The 17,546-nt window shown below is 38.1% G+C and overlaps 1 protein-coding gene across 1 annotated transcript in view; it reads left to right on the top strand.

Moving 5' to 3' along the window:
* The window catches only part of LOC126449995 (KAT8 regulatory NSL complex subunit 1), a 266,279-nt gene that overhangs the window by 204,283 nt on the left and 44,450 nt on the right, over positions 1 to 17,546 (top strand). Inside the window, exons 5-9 of the mRNA XM_050091025.1 lie at positions 5,484 to 5,699; positions 5,851 to 5,961; positions 8,183 to 8,342; positions 15,873 to 15,980; positions 16,942 to 17,032. Coding sequence (XP_049946982.1) covers positions 5,484 to 5,699; positions 5,851 to 5,961; positions 8,183 to 8,342; positions 15,873 to 15,980; positions 16,942 to 17,032 — 686 coding nt within the window. The remainder of the gene's footprint in view (positions 1 to 5,483; positions 5,700 to 5,850; positions 5,962 to 8,182; positions 8,343 to 15,872; positions 15,981 to 16,941; positions 17,033 to 17,546) is intronic.

Below are 17,546 nucleotides of genomic sequence, written 5' to 3'. Positions count from 1 at the left end.
TATCTTCTTCAGATGCTGAGATTTGTGCTGTTATGTGTACTCTCTGCATGGACTCGAACCAGATACGAACTGTTTTTGGTATCACACCACAATTTCTAGCTGATTAAGACTTAGAGTTCACCTGCTATGTCCTGTGATGCTGCTTTGTTTTCAGAACCCACACTTACATTCTCATTGTTTCCCAATTCATGTGAATGTGATGCCCAATGAGATCTTCATAAATTGATTGCTGGACAGCAAGCATTATTTAAATTACAACCTCCGTCCCTGTTCATCAGATTCCCAGACATCTTTATTTCCTTAGGGCATAGTCCATATCAATTCAGGCAGGCTAGGAAAAAGTCTTACCTTCATAGTCTCGGACGTTATCGAATTTAGCATGTGTTAAAATGAAGGTCTAAGTAAGGAACACGTATTTTTTTGTTTTCTCCAGAAAAATTTCTGCTCAGAGATACAGCCCTCCAAAGATATACTGCGCACACCAATTTGAAGATGCGAATTTTTGGAAAACATTTTGAAGTGCTGTATTTATGGAACAGTTCTAGATATTTCGTTGGGGTTTCTTTTATTTGAAAGAATATTGCTTTATGATTACAAAGAAAGCCTCCTTTTCGACTTTTCTGTCAAAGTTGTTTTACTATAGTGTTCTGAACATTTTTTTTATAATTTATGGATTTTTTCCCAAAAATGCCAATCCGTAATTTTTTTATTTATTTTTATTAGGACTGTATAGTTCTACATTTCCTGAAAGAAGAGAGATTCCACTTTTAGGTTTAACAGTTTTTGTAAACAATTGAAATTTTTGTCATACATAATACCTGTTTTATTACCACATTATCACATAACAGGCTCATAAAACTCAAAACTTAGCCTTATTTAACATAATTTTAGTTTTGAAAGATGAGTAAGAGACTCATTTTTCAAGCATTTTAAATGGTTCCAAAATGTATGTGAAAGGTCCAAAGACTTAAAGGTTTCAATTTATACAGCTTCTGTGCACTCTATTTTGAACTGAAATTAGCCAGTCAATGGACTAAAACTGTGTTTCACTGCTTCTGATATAGAGTGATGTCTTCCTGTTGAACCAATAGGAACTGGAGCACTTACAAACTTCAAAATATTGTGAACAGGAAGTGAGCACTGATGGCATTGTTGCTGTCCTTCAGCTGTAAACCTATATCCAGCAGCTGGTCCATGTGGTAACATAAAGTTCACTACAATTTTGTTTAAATCATAACTGGTGTCTGTAATCCCTGCAATCCATCAGTCACAGTCATACACACATGCCACAAACATCATCCTTCTCACATTGTGAATCTGAATATTAACACGGTTTCTGAGGTGTTGGCCGAACAAATGAAATTTTTCTTTCTTGCTCTTTAAAGTGTGTGCAATAAGAGTTTGCCCATCACTTTGAGTCCAAAAATGTCTTCTGAATCCCTTTCACAGGAGTAGTGTGTTTGGACCATTCTACTTTTTTCTCCACACAGTCTTATTCGATTTCCTCTTTGGACAAAAGAAATTTCCTCTTTGGACAAAAGAATGAGGGCTGTGGATGTGTAAGATTTCACGACTATTGTAAAATCTTCAGCATTCTGAATCGCAGCTATATTTGGTCTGGAAAGATTGTTTTGTAGCGTGGTGCTTCAGCAGGCCTGCTACCATCACAAGACCCTTTCCTGTGACCAGTAGCACTGTATACCCAGTCAGTTGGCACAAGCGACTTACTCAATTCAAACAGCTGGTAACAATTTTTAAAATGACAGGGAGCACCATCAGAAATAATGATCTTCTCTGCCCCTGTTTGCAGTTAAAGAATTTTGCGCACTGCTAGCAAAGCATGTGCTGAGTCATGGCCCGTGTCATCACTTAAAACTGCAACAGTTGTGGTCTTGTATTGGAAATATCACTCCTGTAAAAATTGAAACCTGGTCATTACTCCAATGATACCCTTGTACTTATTGCGGAAGAGTTGCAGACCAGTTCTCAACAAAATCACAGTGAAGCACTAAACATAGTTCTTCAGCCTGTACACACCCTTTCACTCCTGCACTATGTTGTTGTTGCAATTTCTTCAGATGCTGGTGTGTTACTGCTTTCACTGACCATTTACCAAGTTCATCAATAAAACTGTCAGAGGCAACAGTTTTCTTAATTAGTTTATTTTCTTTACATGTCACATATGTAATTTCTGCAGAGTTATTTGCTACGTCTTCCAGGCCAAGTGTCTGTAAAGACAGTCCTCCCTTTCCAGGACAGTCACCACATTCTTGAAACAAACAGGTATCTTGCTTTACGTCACAGACTACTAATACTTCACACGCCCAACCAAGGTGTTGTATATCGCATCCTCCAGTAAGTTCTTCAAAGTTACCACACAGAGTTCAAAATTCACACAGTACACACACAAACAGACATCTCTAGGTTGGTGTGGAACTACCCACTTAGGTCATAGTGCATAAAATTTTGACCTTCCAATATGTGAAGTTGTATAGTTGCTCTTGTAAATTGCAGAAGTTTCTTTAATACTGTGAGTCATGTACGTCTTCACTTCCACAACTTTTTGACTTCTAACTGTTACAGTTAGAAGTCAAAAAGTGTCTTTTTTGTTGGCACTCTGGTGAAAACAGTCCCATTTATCTTCCAGATAAAACGAGTGCACTATTTGAACTTCAGCTGTTTCTACATGATGGCTATAATAGGGATCTGGTCTTCCAAAGACTCCTTTTACAGACCTCACATTTCTTGATTTGTCTACCATGTACTTTGATACTGATGATGGAAAGTGGTTCAAAATTGTTTTCTTTAAGAACGTCTCTGGAATAATAGTTAACTACATGGTTAACTTGCACCTTTTCACTGTAGAATGCACAATTTTCAACAGCTGAATTGATATTTGTGAAAAATTCCTGGCAAGGGGTGCAACAGTGCTTTCGTTCATTTTCTTCTGAAGATTGAATTTCTACTTTGAAAAGTGTGGTCAGTTTTGCTGTAATGTATTCATCCATAGCTTTAGTAAGCTCTCTGCTCTACTGTTTCTTAACAGGACTAACACGCAACTCTGTAGTTGACTGATTCAGGATATTTATTTCCTCCTCTATTAATGTAAAATCCGCAGCATCTGCACCATGGGTGGCTTCATCTTGTTTAGATACTATCATTGTTATTCTGTCAAAATATTTGGAACACACAAAGTCGTCACTGGAAACATCTGCACTTCGAAACATAGTCTTAAAATGAGAACACTTGTTGTGGTGAGTTTTTAAATATCACTCTTTTATGGATATGCAAATAGCCAGCATACGTCTCTCTCCTGTGGCCCCAGTCAGAAGACATTTCAGTCCTTTTCACAGAACTCACTGGATGGTCTCAGATTTCTTAGAAGCCTCTTCAGTAAACAAATAAGCATTGAACAACTACAGTACAGAAACCTGCAATGAACTACCATGAAAGAAACTGACAAACTACTACAGAGTGTAATATCTGCAACAATGAAAGTGAAAAGAAATAATTGCAACAAAGACAATAGAAAAAACATTGTAACAAAGAAATTGGCAAGAAACAACTTCAGTGAAGACATACATTACCCTTGCAAATTGAAAAAAAATATTTGTTAAAATAAAACCCATCCAAATTAAAAGTGGAAGCTCTCCTTTACAGAGAATATAGTACTACATGGTACTAATAAAAAAATTTTTTTTAAAAAAACCTGTAAATTACAAAAAAAATTCGATAGGTGACAGTAAAAGAACTTTGACAGGCATGTCCAAACGGAGGATACCATTGTAATCATAAAACAATTATTTTTCAATTAAAAAGCTCTAACAAAGTATATAGAACTGTTACAGAGATACAGCATTTTAAAAAAAATTCCGAAATTCCCATCTTAAAAATGGCGTTTGCTGTATCATCATTGGAGGCCTGTATACTGGGGCAGGAATAATTTTTGGGGGGGGGGGGTGACACAGAAAACTACGTGTTTCTTCCTTATTCCTGACTTTTAACGTGTGCAAAATTCAATAACATCAGAGACTATGAAGGTAACTGCCCTGCCTGAAGTGCTATGGATTATGCCTTAGATTTCTTAATAACGGTCCCATAAACTAGGCATTTGCTCCATGATACTGTGCTAGATGATAGCTGATTGGTGTGGGTGGTTTTCATCGGGGTGTCACTAATGTTCCTCACATCTTTTGTAGACTGCTGTAATAATCCGGTCCCACACAAGACGTGCTACATTTTGACGGAAAGTGAAACGCACCTGCCTTTCAAAGACGTAGGTTGTCTTTTAACATTGCAGAGAAGACTTCCCTCTTTTTTGGCAGCAGCACAGGAGTCTCCTGATCTTTCCAGTTATTTGGCCAGTGTAAGGTAGATAAGCAATTCTTAGCTTCTTTCTGTGTTTCAAACTTACCCTCAGCCACTTTATCAGGCAGTCTTTATTTTGACTCCAACTCGTGCTCCATTTGACACTCTGGGCATCCAGTCCTTCAGAACACACTTCACACGTGCTGCTGCTCTTTCGCAAGGCTGTCCTTGTCTGAGAGTGGTCGGAGGTCTGTGCACGAGAGTCTTTCTCACCAAATTGCTTTGTGATAGAAGTGTGATGGCTCGACATGTGGAGGTAGAGGCCATTGTGCTTGGGTTCAAAGTGACTGATGCGTTACAGGTTTGCCACAAGAGGTGATAATGGGCTACCCATAATCACACCATTAGTTTGTTCATATTATTTTCCTTTGAATAGAGATGATGATGATCAGTGTGTGCTGAAAAGGTCAATGAAGCAATCCTCATACTTTACCGTAGAAACACAACGGTCATAAAGAGGTAGACTACATTAAAACTGACTATAATATCCATATCCTGGAGCCGCCGTTGACTGATTTGGTGTTCAGAGTTTCAGATGTGGTGCTCACACTTCTCACATATTCACTGAGGTGTTGTTTCAGGTATTTTTCCAGCTGCTGTGTAGATGGACCAATATTGGTACCTTTGGGTCTTGGAGGAATGCTTTCCTTGTGCACATTAGGAAGAGCTATAATCTTGGTGGCACAGCTGCTCGTGTTCTAATACCTGTAATGATGTGTGGCAAGCCTGACACATTGAGAAAAGTCACGATATTCTTCTCGGTATTATTCGTAGGATCAAATCTATACATCTGTAGACAGTGTCATTTAAAACATTGCAATTCTTTTGATTGTAATCTACTTAAGACTTAGGACCATAGCATTGTTGGTTGGCAGAATTAAAGTTTCTTTTTCCTCCCAAAGATTTCTCAGTGCTGCTCATTCTTTATTGGAGAGTTCATCTCTGCATCCTGTTGCTGAGTTGGCTACGCATTATGCACTGCTTAACTTCGGATATAGACCAAGTTAACAAGTCAAAAGCTTTTTTGTAATGTCTTGTCAGCTCCCCAGTGTAGCTGAATTTTGGTTAAATCTTATGTTCTGAAACTATCATCCCTCTATTTTTATTCTTTACAGATGTTAAAGAGAGCATCTATTATGAAGGTATCATGAAAACCACTGAATGGCAGCAGAAGACATTACGAAGCAGTTTAAAATCCATGAGAGCTGCTGGTCTTCCGAAGTTTGACAGAGATACAGTTGTAGAACGAAGAAACAAAAAACATCAAGTTGAACCAAGAAGAAAGTATACAAGCAGGCTGAAGAAAACCATGACAAATACCTTGACAGCAAGTGAGTGTTAATTTTGAGTGGCTGTGACCCTGTGTTGTTCGAAATAATATAGGAATGTATTATGTTAAATGAAATTATCAGGGTTTTTCAGCTTTATTTCTATATTATTTGTGATGATAGTCTAAGAATAAAAATACTTTGGTTCTTGCAGAAATCAAGAAAAAATTGACAAAGAGTCGTAAACAAAAAAACACAGACAACAATAACCATACACTGCAGAGGATAAAAAGGAGGAGGAGAGATGGACCTAAGTCAGGAAATTGTATGTATATAAACTTATTGTAAAAACAAATGAGATCCATCCTTCATGAAATCCTCCCCACTCCGCCAAGAGTGTCTTTCCGCCGTCCACCTAACCTTCGTAACCTGTTAGTTCATCCCTATGAAATCCCCAAACCACCTTCCCTACCCTCTGGCTCCTATCCTTGTAACCGCCCCCGATGCAAAACCTGTCCCATGCACCCTCCCACCACCACCTACTCCAGTCCTGTAACCCGGAAGGTGTACACGATCAAAGGCAGAGCCACGTGTGAAAGCACCCACGTGATTTACCAACTGACCTGCCTACACTGTGACGCATTCTATGTGGGAATGACCAGCAACAAACTGTCCATTCGCATGAATGGACACAGGCAGACAGTGTTTGTTGGTAATGAGGATCACCCTGTGGCTAAACATGCCTTGGTGCACGGCCAGCACATCTTGGCACAGTGTTACACCGTCCGGGTTATCTGGATACTTCCCACCAACACCAACCTGTCCGAACTCCGGAGATGGGAACTTGCCCTTCAGTATATCCTCTCTTCTCGTCATCCGCCAGGCCTCAATCTCCGCTAATTTCCAGTTGCCGCCACTCATACCTCACCTGTCTTTCAACAACTTCTTTGCCTCTACACTTCTGCCTCGACTGACATCTCTGCCCAAACTCTTTGTCTTTAAATATGTCTGCTTGTGTCTGTATGTGTGGATGGATATGTGCGTGTGTGCGAGTGTATACCTGTCCTTTTTTCCCCCTAAGGTAAGTCTTTCCGCTCCCGGGATTGGAATGACTCCTTACCCTCTCCTTTAAAACCCACTTCCTTTCGTCTTCCCCTCTCCTTCCCTCTTTCCTGATGAGGCAACAATTTGTTGCGAAAGCTTGAATTTTGTGTGTATGTTTGTGTTTGTTTGTGTGTCTATCGACCTGCCAGCGTTTTTGTTCGGTAAGTCACCTCATCTTTGTTTTTATATATAATTTTTCCCACGTGGAATGTTTCCTTCCATTATATTAAACTTATTGTAATTTTTTTATGATTCAGTGTCAGGGTTAATTTGTTTACTCTAAAATAAAATATAACTTCCATGTAGTATCAGTATGTGTGTAATTATGTACAGATATTAAATTCATAGGTAGATATATGTTCTGGAACAAATAATTTTTGTAAAATAAAAAGTCTTAATAAATTTGTGCTTATTGTAGTTTGATATTGTAATGAAGTAAGTAATTTGGAATTCTCTAAGTAACCTGCAATAGATTTAACCAAGCAGTTCACTATATCTAAATGAGGCAAAATTAAACTACTATATACTATTGTGGAGCTCATAACAGGAACAACAGTATCAAATACTCTGTGTTAGGTATATTGAGAGTAAGAGTGTTCATGGTGTCTGCAGCAAAATATACTATGGGTAGCAGTTGTATCGATGAAAGTAACTGTGGACTCAAACAAATGGTCATTGAATAGTGAAGGAGATACTCTGAAAGGAACATAGAGCTCATTTAAAGTGCTTTGGAAACTTAACCTGCGTATGGTACAAATTGTCAGTTCTGATGTAGTGTTGCAAACTGTCTGATGGTCTAGAAAGTTAATTTGGAGATACCAAACTTCTTATCATCATTGCATAATCATTGTTATGATGTAAATGAAATCAGGACTTACATCAGGAATGTGCTACCAGGGATGAATAAGTGTAATATCATCCAAAGTGTCATTATGCCCCTTGTTTCGAGTACCAACTTAGGTTTTCTGCATTGAAGATGTTCAGAGTAAACGCTAGTCTTACCTTGTCCTACTATTAAACAAGGAGTTGTTTGTGATGCTGTGGGGTGCAGTATGTGAATTTTTGAAGAAGTTGATTCTAGGGTAAAGATTTTTCCCAGTGTCTTCCGTGATGAAAGTGACACTGTGTGCACTGTTATTTTGTTTCTAGTTAGGCTTTAATTAGACGGAGATGAATCTCCAGTTTTCCCCTTTTTCCCATAAAAAATTGATTTCAGATTTTGAGGCATCTGCAGTCAGTTTTAGAGAGAAACTGGTAAGGTGGGCACTTTCTATCATTGCAGATGTAATGGAAGTGAGTGCTAAAATACACAACTGAAGGTACAAAATTATTTGTGAATAATTCATAAGCCATGTATGTTCTGCTTATGGAGATGGTGAATTAGTACTATTTAATTTGACTACTTAAGAGTATGAAATTGCTCACAATAAATGTCATTTCAGCATCATACCATGGGTACGAGGATGGAGATGACGATGTCCCTGATTCAGGTGCCTCTGTCAGTAAACATGCTTCTCCAGTGCCATCCCCTGGCCCAGCATCTTGTTCCTTGGAAAGGCTGACTTCACAAGGTTCTTGCAAAGTATCTGGAGAGTCATCAAGGTAACTGCCTCAGCTGCAAACATACTCTCTTCTTGGGGATCCTATACAATAGCCTTATTCCTTTTGAGTGCCCACTCTTGTCTCCATGGGCTTACATTATCTTCTATAATGTTTCTTGTAGTAATTTCCCATACTACATTTAAATGAAAGTGGTTTGTAGGTGATTTGGTGCGGGGATTGTCTGTAGGGGTGAAGTACAGTGGGGACTATGTGTACCCTCAGACAGTTACGTTAGCTATGAAGGCCCTACAGGAACACTTATAAATGACAGCTAATGTGGCTATGGTGTCACTATGAGAGGTCAAAGAATCCAGTAATGCATAATCCATTTACTTTCAATAATAAAATGATTCTTGGATCAATATCCATACCAGAAGTGGGCAGAAGCCTTTGAGCAGATCTGTCAGGTATGACAGCCAATATAGCCCCTATGAAAGATGTTTTCCTCCAAAGAAGTGTGTAGGAGTTAGGACTATCTGTGTTGTATCCTTAGAGAAGGGTGGAAGGATACAGTATATCAAATGTATTTCGACAAAGAAGTACCTTTTGATAATGGGACTAATTAAAGTAAGAAAGAAGGAAAATGGTATGAAGGTGCTGGAAAAGGGGTAAAAGATGTGGCAGTTGGGAATAGACAAAAGAAGAAATTATTTCACAATAATAATAGTTAAAGAACTGGCAAATGAGGTATTTAATGTGGAAAATGTAAGCAATAGAATATTTAAACTTAAGACAGTGGTGCCAAGAAATATTCTTGATGTAGTTCAAGTTTATGCCCCACAAACAGGATGAGTAATAGATGAGAAATGAAAAGTTTACCTCTAAACTGGAAGATGCTGTAACCGTGGTTGTGGGATACTTTAATGCCAGAGTGGGGAATGATAGAAGACGACATGAAACAGTGATAGGAAGCCACAGAGATCATCACAGGTGGTGATTTATTACTAGGCACATGTCTGAGAAAGAAATGGATAATTGCTAATGGATTATATAAGAAAAGAGAGACACACAACTTTACCATACACAGTTGGAATTTGAAACAGATGTAAGAGGCAAAAATAAAGTGCTGGTAACTAAAAGATGGAGAAATCCAAAAGATTAAAACAGAGCTTCCCAAAGATGAGAGGAAGGGTGTAGAGAAAGAATCGAGGAGGTTCAAAGAGTGGAAGACAGAAACATGCGAAGGACATCAGAAAGAGTCAGACGCAAAGAAATTTCTTGGTGGAATATCAGAATTGCAGAAGCAGTGAAGACCACCACCACCACCACATGGAGTGAATGGTTCAGAAACAGAACAGAACATAATAGTGACAAATAGAAACAGCTGAGCAGCAAGGAAAGGCGTAAGATTGGCTAAGAAACTATCTTGGGGAAAAGTCTCAAAAGAAACGTAAGAGAAATTTAAGTATGACAAGAAGATATTGTACAACAAGAAAGGTAAACCTGTGGTGGGAGAATCCTTTCAAAATCTATTTGAAGGACAGCATGAAACACATACATGTAATGAAATAAGAGGGAGGCAAAAGAAATAACACCATCATAGATGAAATAGAAAGACATGATCTTCAGATGTTGTACATAGAAAAAGCCTTATTAGAAATGAAAAATAGCTAAGCTCATGGAATAGGTGACATCAAAATTGGAATGCTCAAATCCGCAGGACATATTGGAATTCAGTGGTTGTATAGAATGAGGATAGTATGGATACATTGAAATATTATTGTTGACTGGACAAAGGTAATTATTGTTCTTATATTTAAGAAGGGTTAGAAGGTGCTCTGGAGAACTATAGGGGATAGCATTACTGTGCCACTGCATGAAGATTTTTGAGAAGACAGTTTAACAGAAAATCATAAAAACATAGAGCCATAATTAAGAGAACAACAAGAAAGATTTCAATCTGGAAGATCAACCGTAGATGCCATATTTACAGATAGACAGGTAGTAGGAAAGCAAGGCTATTTGGAAAAGATATCGCAGTTGCATTTGTAGGTATAAAAAAAAGGCTTATTAACATTGTTAGAAGGGGATCGATACAGCAAGGTTTGAATAGACTGGAACTGTCAAGAGGGATGCAACAATTCGGAAACTTGTATAACAAATGCCTGAATTGTGATACAATAGATGGGAAAAAATTAGAATGCTTTAGGACAGACAGAGAGGTTTGACTGGAAAATTTGATGATTTGGGAAGAAAACTAGCAGAAACATACCTGGCGGAGAATGATTGAAGGTGCTAGCATGGAAATAAAGCTTTAGAAGAAGGGAGATAATCAAGATCGACAGGAAATTTAAGTTGGAATGCAAATACTATTAAAGTAGTAGATGCTTTCAAAAATCTGGGGAGTAAGTTAGGAAAGAAAGCAAACATCAAGGATGAAATTTTGGAGGGGATGAAAAATGGTTAAAAATTTTATTATTGTGTATCGGACATAAATGCCAGTTTTCACATATGTATAAGAATGATGGATCTGGTCAAGGTAAGATAAGAAGGGACAGGGTAAGGAATGAAATAATGTGGAACACTTTTCAGATCAGTCCCCTAAAAGAAACTATGGACAGAAATGGGGTTAAATGGTTTGGCTGTGTTACAAGAACGAGACGAGAAAGACTTCCAAGAAGAGCTCTAGAATGGACAAAATCTGGAAGGAGGCCAATTGGAAAACCACGAACAAGATTGAAAGGCTATGTGAAGGACAATGTGAACAACCAAAGTGGGAGGAAATGCTGAATGAGAGACTGTGGGGGAAACAGAAGCTTCGAAGAGCCTCTGCAAATGGACCTACATATGCAGAAACTTTTTAGGAGGAGGAGGAAGAAGAAGAAGAAGAAGAAGAAGAAGTACCTTACGTTCAGTAGATCTGTAATGAGGAAATCTTACAGGATACAGAACTAATCAAAACAAGAATACATAATACATATTTACAAAGAAAAAATGTACTAATATATCTTCACAGATCCCGAGTGAAAGGCTCGTCTTGGGTGTGGAAGCAGTCAAAATAACTTAACCAAATTTTCATTTAAAAGATAACAACGAACTTGTCAGAAAATCCGTACACTTGAGATATGTATAATAATTCTTGGGCCATTATACCCACCTCATCACGAGAGATCAGTTTACAACACTTAGTTAAATTGATCTCATTACTGTACTGAAGATGTACAGAAGTCAAATTTTACTTAATACTTTATTATATATTAATATAAACACATCATTCTATTCTACTAAGGTAGTCGTCTATCTAGTAGGTGTTGGTCACTAATAAATACTCCTCTTTAACAGAACTTTACTAGTGATTACACTTCTCATGTCTGCTGGCAAGTTACTGAGACGCCCTGCAACATGCTGTTCAGAAGAGATCTCTACCCCCTCGTACTTTTCTGGATTTATGGACAACCATGCAGGATTCATGGAGTCAGTTCACTCTAGCACTACTTCAGACCTTAGTCGAGTCCATGTCACGTATTGCGGCACTTCTGCATGCTCGTGGGGGCCTTACACAATATTAGGCAGGTGTATCAATTTGTTTGGCTCTTCAATGTATATTGGAGAACAGTTGTTAGCATCCCCAATTCCCGTAACAAGTTTCTAGAGTTTAAACCACAACCAGTTCATATTACAAAATTTTGAACTAGGAAAACTTTAGCGTGACTTGATAAGTTACAAAAAAATGATCCCTTATGTCTTTGTGGAGTAAAAATAAGTGAAGTATGTTAGCTTTTTTATTTTTGTCACCATTGTATGATCTCATCTGCATTTCAAATTAAACACTTCAGCGGTTGTATGGTATGCTCTCAGTTCAGTTAATTAACATGTTGCAATCACAAAAATTTAATATTATCACCCTCTTCTATTTGCTTGTTGTCATATTTTAGGCATATACTGGGGAAATCTCTTAAAGGTTTTGAATTGCGTAGAGTGTAAATTTTTACAAATTTTAATGACAAAGTCCAATTTGGAAAATATCTGCTAGCTTAAGACACTATTGATACACTTTGTTTCCTGTCAAGGAGGTAAAATTGAAGTTGTTCAGCAGCATTTCATTTTACACTGTAATATTCTAGTTATTTAAAAGGACATTGTGGTTTGACAATCTAATAACCTTTGAGAGAGAAAATATTCCAGTAACTTGCGTGTGTAAGTAGCCTTCTCAGTATTGTAATCCTTTAGAAACCTGAACTGTAATTTTGACAATGTATTATTTGTAGTTAGGTAATTATGGAGCCGATTTGTGTATTCTAAAAATTTTAAAAATGTTAGCAAAAGTGAAATTGGTTGGAAATTCTGTGGTATTTGTTTACCTTCTTTCTTAAACGGGGGTTCAGTTTCATCTTATTTCAGCCATTCAGAAAATCTTCCATTGATAATATGTTACTACTGTATTAGCCCAGTTATAAGTCAAGGTCTTTTCCCAGATTTGTCATTTGAAAAATACAGCATTGTCTTAAGTTCTTAGACTAAACTGCTACTGCTGAGGGCAACACTTTAAGGTTTTTTTATGTCCTGTAGTAGATTACTGTAGGAGTCATCTTAAATTTACGGATAAAGCTTTGGGAATTGAGTTCACGTTGAAGCATGTGGAAAGGCTGTGTTGTAAGAAAATTGCTGACTCTAGCATTCGTACTCCTCCAACTGGTGCAATCATGGGGAACGTCTCATTCAACTAAGATGGTGCTAACTCCAAGGCACTGCGGTAAGGAAGTTAGAATCTGTACAAACCTCCTTATATGGCTTATACTCTTTCTGTTTCAACAGTGAAATATTGTTAATGGTTTTTATGAATTGATTGAAGAAAGTTCGCACATAAGTAATAACATTCGTTAATTGGCTCTGTTGAGCAAAATGTGTCGTCAGATTTTTCCAAAATATGCTATACATTAGCAAAAAAGAAAACTTATTTTCACAGCAGCAATGAAAGGGAGATTGCAACTAAATCTTTTTCTGAGTTAGCTGACTTTCCATTAGTAGTTGGAATTGGATTGACTTTAAAAGTGGACAAATACTCAACAATAGTATACATTGCTGCAGGAGACTGTAACAGTCTAGGTAGGGTCCCCTGGCATGCTAGTGTGTTTTGTGCAGTATTGTTTTCAATGCTTGCTGTGAGGTATGACAGGAACAAAGGAGGGGTATGTAGGCTTCTAGTTCTATGCAGCCAGCGAGAGAGCAATGGGCAGAAAGCATGTTTGGTAGCGAGAGACAAAGGAAGATGATGTCACATTCTCATGTCAGTTCAGATGCGAAATCCACTATCTATTTGGAAAAAACAGCTGTGTTCTCAGGTCCCACCATAACCACAACTTAAGACATTCCAACATATTTGGAAGAAACAGCGAACTGTTTGCAACAACCAAGATCATAAATTTCATTGTGCTCGTTTCACTTGGCAGCAATTTCATGTGTTGTATGTAGTTACACCCTCACCATCAGCTTGGAAATCATGATATACTCTGAGAAAACAGCCAAATATTTGTGACAGAAAAGATTATAAAGCTTATTGCTGCTTATATATAGGAAATCACTGCCTCTTTTGTCCACTGCTCATTGTTTAGCTGAAAGTATCATCCAAGGTGGTGGTGGTGGTGGTGGTGGTGGTGGTGGTGGTGGTAAAAATATTAATACTATTGATGACTGGCTTAGATAGTAAGCATAGAAAGAAATGATTATTATGTGATGATGATGATGATGATGATGATGATGCAAAACTTTTTTTTAACGTTCTTAGGCAGATACTTTATATCAATGAAACATTTTGTGATTTTGATTAGAATACATTAAAAATATAATTTTCTCAAAGAAAATCATTAAAAAGGAGGTTTTCTTTTTTTTTAGGGTTGTCTTATTCTGTGGTAGGTAAATTAAATAGTTTAACAAGATCAGGTCATTTGTCAGGAAACTTTTTCTGTAGTGTCAATAATAATAATAATAATAATAATAATAATAATAATTCTTTGTACAACGAGCAGAAACTAGCAAAATACACAAAGCAATCACTCATATAAATACATCGGCTACACCACTCCAATTTCATAACCACTTCTACAACCCTTTAGATCACATAACATCAACAGATACGAAGAAAGTAAATTGGAAAAAGAAAACACTACATGGCAAGCACCCGTATCATCTAACACAGCCACACATCGATCAAGACGCATCCAACACATGGCTAAGAAAAGGCAATATATACAGTGAGATGGAAGGATTCATGATTGCAATACAGGATCAAACAATAAACACCAGATATTACAGCAAGCATATTATTAAAGATTCCAATACCACAACAGATAAATGCAGACTTTGCAAACAACAAATAGAAACCGTAGATCACATAACAAGCGGATGTACAATACTAGCAAATACAGAATACCCCAGAAGACATCACAATGTAGCAAAAATAATACATCAACAACTTGCCATACAACATAAACTAATAAAACAACATGTTCCCACATACAAGTATGCACCACAAAATGTACTGGAGAATGATGAATACAAATTATATTGGAACAGAACCATTATAACAGATAAAACACCACATAACAAACCTGACATCATACTCACCAATAAAAAGAAGAAATTAACACAACTAATCGAAATATCCATACCCAATACAACAAATATACAGAAGAAAACAGGAGAAAAAATTGAAAAATACATCCAACTGGCTGAGGAAGTCAAGGACATGTGGCATCAGGATAAAGTTGACATTATACCGATTGTACTATCAACTACAGGAGTCATACCACACAATATCCACCAATACATCAATGCAATACAGCTACATCCAAACTTGTATATACAACTACAGAAATCCGTAATTATTGATATATGTTCAATTACCCGAAAGTTCCTAAATGCAATATAACGTATATCGTACAGTTAAAAGGAAGTCACGCTTGATCAAGGTCCGTGTCACTTTCCATTTTTGACCAGACATAACATCTGAGAAAAGAAAGAAAGAAATAATAATAATTGTTATTGTTATTATTATTATTATTATTATTATTATTATTATTATTATTATTCTTTGTCAGACTTTACATGGACCAAAACTTGTTAGTGATTTCCTCTAAATACCTCTTGTAATTAAGGATCACCATTAAATGAATACAAATAATTTCAATTCCGCCCCAGCGTAAGTTGTTGAAAAGTGAATTGAAAGAAGCCTAGGACCTGATTCCAGAAAATCTTTCATTGTTTTGAGTCGTCCACAGAAGATGGCTAGATGAAGAGAAGCCTTTTGAGTCCTTCAGATGAGATGCACTTGGCCATATCCAGTTGCTAGAATACAGCTCCAGGAAAAGTGATCTGAAATGACTATTTAACATTTATCATACTAATGAAAATTGAAACTCCACTGAAATACCAAAAGATATCAGTAAACGTTGTTGCTTGCACTGTTCATTATATGCACATATAAACATTTATAAATGTGATACAGTATACAGAAGTCGGTTGACGACAGCACTAAACACTCTTTGAGTCAAGGAGCATTGCCATTCACAAACTATAATTTCTATTTTGCAGGCGTAAAAGAGAGAACTCATATGATATTGACAATATTGTAATACCATACAGTATTGCTTCTGCTGCACGCCTTGAGAAACTCCAGTATAAGGAAATACCCACGCCCAAGTAAGTGTTTACGTTAATGGATGTTTGTGAATATATTTCTGTCTATAGATGGTGTTATAGTGATGTAAAGTACTATGCCTTCTTAATTTGGAAACTATTGTTTTAGAAGCTAAGGGTTTCAGCTGTAACTACTATTTAATTTACAGGTTTTTAAAGTGGAGGTGAGTAACAGTTTTTATTCACCTTATCAGCCTTCCCAGTCACCCTCCCCATATTAGCGCTCTCCCTCTCCCCCTCTCTTCCCGTCTTCCCCCTCTCACCCCCTCCCTCTCCGGCTCACCCCCCCTCCCTCTCCGGCTCACCCCCCCTCCCTCTCCGGCTCACCCCCCCTCCCTCTCCGGCTCACCCCCCCTCCCTCTCCGGCTCACCCCCCCCTCCCTCTCCGGCTCACCCCCCCCTCCCTCTCCGGCTCACCCCCCCCTCCCTCTCCGGCTCACCCCCCCTCCCTCTCCGGCTCACCCCCCTCCCTCTCCGGCTCACCCCCCTCACTCACCGGCTCACCCCCCTCCCTCTCCGGCTCACCCCCCTCACTCACCGGCTCACCCCCCTCACTCACCGGCTCACCCCCCTCACTCACCGGCTCACCCCCCTCACTCTCCGGCTCACCCCCCTCACTCTCCGGCTCACCCCCCTCACTCTCCGGCTCACCCCCCTCACTCTCCGGCTCACCCCCTCCCCGTTTCTTCCCACCCCATTTCTCACCCCTCCCCCTATTTCACACCACCTCCCCCAATTTCACACCCACTGCCCCCCTTTCTCTTCCCTCACCCCTGCCCGTTTCTCCCCCATCCCCTTCCACCATTCATCCTCATCTCTTGCGTCCTCTTCCTGCCCCTCTCCCCCCCTCAAATTTTGTATTAATACTCTGTACCTCTGTGTGAACTTTCACATTAAGTTCTTAATGTACATTTTATTTTAGTGTAAGTAGTATGTTTCAGCTACTGTATTCTGTTTGTTTCAGGTGGAGGCTAATTGAAAATAATTTTGTGGGAAGATCGAGGTTAAGTTTGAGGAATAATGGTGTTATCAGAAGGTCTAGTCATGAAAGTGATGTAAGTATCAGACAAAAAAAGAACACTTTCCATTACGTGACATAGTTGAATTAGATGTACACACAACGGAAGAAGGTGGAAGTAATCTGAACTTTCATCAATTACTATTGTTTTTGCTTTTGGTTACGAAGCACCTTCTCTTATTGGTGTCTGTGCCTCTTGTTCGCATATTCTGCAAACCATTGCTTTTTCCATGTTCATTATCTGAGTTTGATGTTGAAAGAAACTTCATTGTAATATACACTAAGCAGTTTTTTCATTTTTTTACTTTCTCATATGCTGCATTGGCATTATTTGTACTTCACCTCATTTTAGAAATAGAACTATAGTTACATATATTAGCACCCAATACAGTATTACAGTTTTATGCTAAGCATAGTGTTTGTTTGCATAAACATCGAAATATTGTGCTGAGTGCAAACACATGTAACTCCAGTTTTATTTCTAAAGTGAGTTGAAGTGTAAACAATGCCAGATCAGTGTAAGAGGGAGTGCAAAAAGGAAAAAAGTGCCA

Source organism: Schistocerca serialis, chromosome 1 (assembly GCF_023864345.2).
Source record: "Schistocerca serialis cubense isolate TAMUIC-IGC-003099 chromosome 1, iqSchSeri2.2, whole genome shotgun sequence".
NCBI classification, from domain to species: domain Eukaryota; kingdom Metazoa; phylum Arthropoda; class Insecta; order Orthoptera; family Acrididae; genus Schistocerca; species Schistocerca serialis.
This window is presented reverse-complemented; position numbering and strand designations above follow the sequence as displayed.